This window comes from Lactuca serriola, chromosome 5 (genome assembly GCF_051521515.1).
Source record: "Lactuca serriola cultivar US96UC23 chromosome 5, Lser_US96UC23_V15, whole genome shotgun sequence".
Classification (NCBI taxonomy): Eukaryota; Viridiplantae; Streptophyta; class Magnoliopsida; order Asterales; family Asteraceae; genus Lactuca; species Lactuca serriola.
Genome location: NC_136412.1, coordinates 258,612,795 through 258,620,351, shown reverse-complemented (window position 1 = coordinate 258,620,351; position 7,557 = coordinate 258,612,795). Strand labels below are relative to the sequence as shown.

At 31.5% G+C, this 7,557-nt stretch overlaps 1 protein-coding gene across 1 annotated transcript; it reads right to left on the bottom strand.

Annotated features, from left to right (window-relative positions):
* Positions 1-3,299: 3,299 nt before the first annotated feature.
* On the bottom strand, positions 3,300-6,477 carry LOC145054101 (putative serine carboxypeptidase-like 23). The gene is made up of 9 exons (XM_079002232.1): positions 6,005-6,477; positions 5,747-5,854; positions 5,527-5,622; positions 5,217-5,309; positions 5,043-5,131; positions 4,572-4,948; positions 3,847-3,939; positions 3,657-3,765; positions 3,300-3,552 (listed from the first exon to the last, which is right to left on the bottom strand). Exons 1-9 carry the CDS (start codon positions 6,423-6,425, stop codon positions 3,421-3,423), a joined length of 1,518 nt encoding a protein of 505 aa, XP_078858358.1. The 5' UTR covers positions 6,426-6,477; the 3' UTR covers positions 3,300-3,420.
* Between the last annotated feature and the right edge of the window lie 1,080 nt (positions 6,478-7,557).

Here is a 7,557-nt window from a genome sequence, read left to right as displayed (position 1 = left end):
GTGAAACTTTTCCGTAAGATCCAATAACATCGTATATGGCCAAAAATCCTCATATAACTTTTGCAACTCAGGTACCATAGTTGCAACCATTATGCAAATGACCTTTTTTTCATCGTCATAATGTTGTTTGTAGGCAACCTGTTCCTCTGGAGTAGCAGTTGACTCATCGATTTCGAGTAGAGGTTTATCGTGGACATATTCTTTTCCCTCTTATAGAAGATTCATCTTGAGATTTCGCATCCATTCCATGCAGTTTGGACCAACTAGTTTCTCTTTCGATAAAATCGATAGAAGAGTGAAGTTTGAGTTCTTGGTGGAGGTTTGAGCAATAGTAGCATCACCAGTAGAAGTAGACATCTACAAGATAAGGAAAGTTTTAGTTGATTAATATGATATCCTTAATATTTTAACCTATAATAATTATTTAAGACTAGGATCCAACCATACAATTCACAATATAGAAGAGGTATGTTGTAATCTATTGCAAAATTATAAAGGTAGGTAAAACAATTCACCAATTTCAATATATGAAATTCCTAGATCTTTTGAGATTCATTGAATCTATCATTGGCATGTTTAATCACTGATTATGCTCTTCTATTTGTGACTGAGATACCGATGATCACAAACAAGATGTGAATAACCATACAAACACGCTTGGCAACCTTGAGGTCTTTTATCATCTCAAATTGATGTGTCGGTTAACTAAAAATGCTCCATTAACAACATATAAAGCATGATGTGCATTTTCATGGATTAGCATACTTTTCATATTTTCCTAAAGTAACTATAGTGAGATTTTTAAAGAATGCTCTAGTACTTTTGTATGATTACACTTTTAATGAGGTTATATCCTATCAAACTCGTTCTGCTAACGACCCTCTACCAAACAAGGGATGCGTGGGTGAGATAGGACACTCATTTAATGACCATTTTATATGTCGCTTCCTTATACCACCCTTACAGTGTGGCTTCGTGAATGAGGCATACTGGCGATTCGTCTAACTTATTCTTGTACATATAGTAAAAAACTTTTAATATATATATATATATATATATATATATATATATATATATATATATAAGGTGTATTTTAAAATATCTCAAAATACAAGGTTTAAACTTTTAATTATCTAAATTAAATTTAAACTAATTATGATTTAATCTCTATCTTTTAATTAACCTTTAATTAAATTAATTTAAATCATTAGGGATTAAATAATTATTTTCTATTAAACAATTACTAAAATAATTCAAATTTAATCCTAATACAAACCATTCTAATTTTGGAAAATTAGGGTTTTAGGGTTATCCAATTTTAATTATTCAAAATTTTTAAGGCTATTAAAATAATAATTAAAGAAACTAGGAAACATTAGGATTTTCGAAATTTAGGGTAGAGGCTAGGGTTTCAAGGACCCTAGCCATTTGCGAAAATTCAAGCCCATTAGGGTTTAATTTTAATAAGCCCTAATTATAGTTGATAAAAAAAACTTTAGATACCCCTAATTTGAAATAAAATAATATTATTTCAAATATGACTTTATCTAGTTTTCTCATTATCCACACGGAGAATTCTAGAAACCCTAGAAGGCTCCTAAAATTCGGCCACCACATGAGTATTCTAGAATCTCTTTTTAGTTCAACTTTTGAACAATTACAACTTAAGTCCTTGCATTATTAACTAATCCAATGAATCCCAAAATTAATCTCAATTAATATATGATTAATTATTAATTAAGTAGTACTATTTATAATTAATATATTAATCTCATAATATATTAATCAGTTATTTATTGCTATTTATTAATCATATAATAAATTAATAAATCAACTCTCTCTCCAAAAGTTATTCCAATTAATTATTAGTTTTGAGGGCAACCCCAGAAGGACTTTGTTTTTAATTCAAATATATACCACTTTAGTTGTTGGCTTAAACACTTAATCCAACAGGATATACGTTGCAATATAGACAACACCAGGTCAATAGTACAATTTCGTGGTGGAGTATTGATGACTCTTATTGGTGTTCCACATGTTTTGAAGGTTAAAAATAATTCTATATTTTTTGGCATTATAGACTCGAAAGGGTACAACTATTCATGTTCGAGGAAGATGCTTGGGGTTTCTAAAGTTGTATTAGTGGTAATGAAAGGAATGTGAGTTTCCAATGGAGACGAGAGGTGAGAGATGGGGCCGAGATGAAACAGTTGATGGAGATACATGTCTTGCTTTCTTATTACTATGTCATTAGATCAATACAAACACGTTTGGGAGCTTGATAATTCTATTTTATTTTCGGTTCAAAGAGTTTGGGGTTGCACTGACGATTCGATGTTACCGGATGCAAAAGGTTCAACTAAATGAAACAAGCTTGTTACTCGGAAGGTTAACATTTTTGTATGGCACTTGCTTTTGAATTGACTGCTTCACTTGAGATAATCTTGATATGAGGGAAGTGAATGTTTCTTCTAATGTTTGTCCGATGTGTGGGATGGAAATGAAGAGCTTGAGCCCTTGTTTCTCAAATGTGAAATGGTGAATAAAGTTTAGTAGGTGGTTTGTAGATGGGTGCATATATGTAGGTCGGTTTTCATAAATGTTATTGATGTTGACACTTGGATGTAGGCCTAGAGCATTTCGAAGTCCAAAAAGATAACAATGGAGGTGATTGTTTTTTTTCGCTCGGTAGATGTTTTGGTTATATAATGATGTAGTGTTTCGGAACAAAAAGATTAAGTAGAATAAGATAGTTGAGCGTATTGTTGATTATTTACTTGAATGAGTACAGAAATAGTAAGCTTGCTATCAAATGGATTGACGGGTTGCAAAACTCAATGAATTCCATCGCGATGTAATTGTTCATTTTTTCTCGGGCGCCTTTCTAGTTTTATTTATTATTTTTCTGTTATATATATATATATATATATATATATATATATATATATATATATATATATATATATATATATATTCAGATGTTCAAAAAAATTGGTGCAAAAAGGGGGGATCAAGTTTGAGGGTCGAATGGATTGGAAGATGGTCTTCCTATTTCTGTTGTAGTTTTATAGGGCCAAAAACTCTGGCGATTAGTAAAGCATTATCTTTGTTAATTTTATTCCAAAAACACTTTTATTCATGTTCCAAAAGTTGTTGATAACAATAAATTTTATAAGGAGGTTGTAGTAGCCCCATTATTTATAAAATATAATGAATAATTTAGTTTTTTTTTTTTAGTGTCATAATAAAAATATATTTCATAATTGCACTTGTAATTGCGTCGGGTGGCAAACATCTCAGACTGTAAAAAAAATTGATCAACCGGCTGGAAATAATAAAATCTATATCGAAATTAATTTTCTTTCGGTCAAATATCGAAATTCATCATGAAGACTTTGCAACACTCATTGGTGCTCATTTTCAATTTCGATCTTCCAAGAACATCTTTAGTAGACCAAAAGCTTGGTGTGGTTGAAATCGAGGTACCTCATGGCCCGCTCCTCGTACCGTTGCAAACGTTAATCCATTGTATACAACTTTATATCCGGCTACCTGTATTTTTTATAAACAAACACGAAAATTATTTCATGTTTAAGTTTTTTTAATGTCTATCAAAGTACTTGGATAATAGAAAGTTATCAAACATGAAACCTTACTTGTTTCGTAGCGTCTGTCCAAAATCGCCAAGGTTTAATCACTGTAAGATTCATGGCGTCTATAGAATATCGTGTGCCAGAGACCGGAACAACGGCATCAACATCTCCACTAATATGTTTCAAGTTAAATAGTAATGATTATTTGATGATTTTAAGACTTATTTCGATGATATCAAAAACTCAAATGTACCTATAGAGGAGTATTCGAAGACCCAAGGAAATCAGTCGTTTGTATATCGGAAACATGGTTGATGGGCTATCCTTCCACTCCCCTATGAGGTTGCTGCAATAAAAAGCATACAGTAAAGTAACTTTTGACTTTTTTTTTTCCTTTATTTATTTTTTTTATAGAAAAGACATTGTATTTTTCTTTTTTTTTTTTTCTTTTTTTTTTTTTTCAATTTAGCCATTTTAGAGGTTTTCAAATAATCTTCCCATTTCAGACAACTTTTTTTTTGGGAAAAACCCTCTATTTTTTGTCCTTAAAACCCCTTTACATATAGAGGGTTTCTTTTTTTTTTTTGTTTTGTTTTTTTTTATATAATATTAACCCTGTTTCAAAATGAATCGAGTTGGATTCCTAATGATTTTGAATTACATATACAACTAGTATACTGTATACGTTTATAAAATAACATTAGAAAAAATAATCTTTTTAATTTTTTTTATTTAAAAAAAAAAAGCAATTTAGGCTGTTGTAAGAATCTGACAACTTTCGATATGTTTGACGTGTTTAACACATTTGACACATGTAGGTTTTTCATTTTTGTTAAGGATTTGATTGAATTTCATCTATTTGACCCATTCGAGGTCAAACATGAACCCAAACAGATTTACTTTAGGGCCAGAATTTTCGCTTCTAACCCAAATGATACCGACTCATCATAACAAAATAATTAATAAGCTGACTCGAACCTGCAAGTTTCCCATCGATGAGATAATTTGGTGAGATTTGCATGGAAAGCTTTTTGAACACTCGCAAGATTGAGATAATGTTCAACGTATTCTTCTTCACATGGATCTACTCCACCAGATCTTCGATGATGCTTCTTCCTCACCATTATTCCATCAGGCAATGGCGTACAAGTCGGGCCATAGATGTTGTAGAAATCTATGTTCCCAATTTCTTCCCCAAGTTCTTCTTCTAAGCTATGACAGTAGTTACTATTGTTATTATAACCGCAGTCTCGTGTTAATTTCTGATACGTTTCATCTGAAATCAAGGCATGGCTCCATAGATAATCGTTGAATCCTTTGTCGTCAGTATCAGAGTTCATTATTCCATTCCCTATCTTCAATATATATTTGAAAACACAAACATATATAAGTCATAGTAAAGGTGTCGTATATATCAAGTCATTTTATTAAATCTGGGTTTTATTTTACCATGATACCCTTGAGGTTGATATTTGACGTAGAATGGCCCTTCACATTTTTCTTTGTGATTATATCGGCTAGCTCCGGGATATAAAATCCTGTAACATAATAATTTGACTATATGGTAAAATACAGATCTTTGATGTTGAAATAATCAATTGTATTTATGTAATTAATTTATACCTGCATAACTTTCCCCGATTATGTAAAAGTCATGGTTCTTGTAATGCGGGAATCGTTTGAACCAATTAACGAGGAACACGTATGAATCCTCGGCTACAATTTTAACCAAAAACACTAATAATTCAATATCATCAAAAAAAAACGATGTATCATAAACCGAAAAAAATCGGTTATGGCACATTGGATACCAAACAAGCTATATATAGCTAGAGCTCGTTGATTGGTCAATAGCTATTTTTCAACCAAAAGAAAAAGAAAAAAAAAAAAAAAGAATGCGTGTGTGTGTGTTATAATGAAAAGGGAAACCTACCTGTCCTTTTATCCCCAGACAAGCCATAATCACTTGTTGTGTTGGAGTAAGAGAATCCAACTCCGGCTGGTGACTCCAAAAATAATACATTTGCAACTGTGTACATGTAACATGTCAAAACAGATATAAATTCGATTAAAACATATATATATATATATATATATATATATATATATATATATATATTGTTTTTACGTATACAGTTTTGTTAAACTCGAACCTCTATTCCATGCAAATCGTCGTGAATATAAAGTTTTGCCATCAGCATTAACACCAAATGGCCCAATCTCAAGCATGGCACCAACCCCAAGAGACGAACATCCTGGTCCTATTGTATTACGAGGTTCGTTATATATATGTTTGCATGTAAATTTTGATATGCAGCTAACGTTGTGTCGTAATCAGAAATTAAGTAAAACAGTATAAACGAACGAATAAGATTTCAAGAAACAATTAAGTATAGGTTGGCAGAGTGTACCTCCATTAAGCCAAAGAACAAGTGGTTTAGTGGATGGTTGATGATGAGCTTCAGCAAAGTAGTAGAAAAGGTTTCTACCATTGAAGCTATCAACATTGATGTATCCTGCAAATTGTTTAAAGCTTAACCCTTTTGATAATGGCTGCCCAGGAAGCCCGGCTTTTATGTAATCGTCTTCCATTGTCCTCCCATTGTCATCTGTTTTGATCACTTCACTGAAGCTCGTTTCCATGACCTGTTTCTCATTGATAGTGTTGAGTTGGGTGTGGGTTCTTGTTCGTGAACGGCGGAAGGACATTAGGGTTTCAGCTTGGTTGGCTCGTGAGCCATGGGTGTGACATTTGCATGTAGTCATTGTTACAAGAATTAGTAGAAGAAGTTTGAGTTTTGTTGTGAATAATACATTGTGTTTGCTCTCCATTGCTGAATGGTATTAGTGGCTCTTACTTTCAAGAACTAGCTACATGTCTATTTATAGACGAATCTAGTAAAGTTAAAGTGGTTATTAAGCTTTAGGTTTAATTGTATTTGATCATCATTCATCATACCTCGATTAGATGAACATAATGTGATTGAAATTGATAAGGGAGTGTTTGGATGCGGTGCAAATATAATATTTCAGTTTTTTTTACTGTTTGAAGAAAGTGATTCTGATTTTGCTTTTTAATACTATTTTTTTTTTATGATGAATGATGATTGTGGGGTAAAGTAAAAAGGGAAAGGTTTATGATTCACATGGAGAGTTTTTCTGTGATTTTGGAAGGGAGCCTGTCCACAATGTCATGGTTACGAAGGGTGGTCCATTCCGACGTTTGCAAATTTCTTTTACAATATTTTTGTATTGGTTATGTGAATGTTGAGGATAAGAATGATAATCTTTCAATAATTGATTATTCTATTAGTTATCGAATTTATAATATTAACAGAATTTCGAAAGAAGTTAATGTAAATAGATTTATTTTTTGGAGATATGTTTGAATGATAAGCTAGAATACAAACAGGAAATGGGTGAAATTCGTCGTAAATGTGCCCCTCCTGAAATTGTTGGGTAAGGGATGGGGTTTAATATTTGGGAAAATGTTTGTAGATTTATTTATTTATTTATTTTTTTGGAGTAATGTTAGGATGATAAGAATCCTAATAGGAAAAGGGTGAAATTCATCGTAAATGTGCCCCTTATGAAACTGTTGGCCAAGGGATTGGGTTTAATATTTGGGAAAATCCACCACACTGTGAGTTTTATTTATTTATTTATTATTTCAATGAGAAGCTCTATAGCATCATATCTTGTTGTGATTAATAACAAATTTTATTTCCACGTAATTTGTTAGTGTAATACTGTCAAATCTAGAATTGCAACTCACAACTTGAAACTCATTGTGTGTCGAACTAAATTGAGATGACAAAATAAATGGATCGAAAAAGTTTAAATGTTAGGTCATGGTTGTCAATAATACCATATAAGTCGAGTTTTAATACCAAATATCAAACATATTTAATATATATATATATATATATATATATATATATATATATATATATATATATATATA

What these genes read in the sequence shown, in the direction of transcription:
- LOC145054101 (XM_079002232.1), bottom strand. Translation starts at nt 6,425, where the DNA reads ATGGAGAGCAAACACAATGTATTATTCACAACAAAACTCAAACTTCTT. An exon ending in TCAACCTCAAGGGTATCATG is followed by an intron (nt 4,949 to 5,042) that starts GTAAAATAAAAC and finishes TATATATTGAAG; the next exon opens with ATAGGGAATGGAATAATGAA. An exon ending in CTTCGAATACTCCTCTATAG is followed by an intron (nt 3,766 to 3,846) that starts GTACATTTGAGT and finishes GAAACATATTAG; the next exon opens with TGGAGATGTTGATGCCGTTG.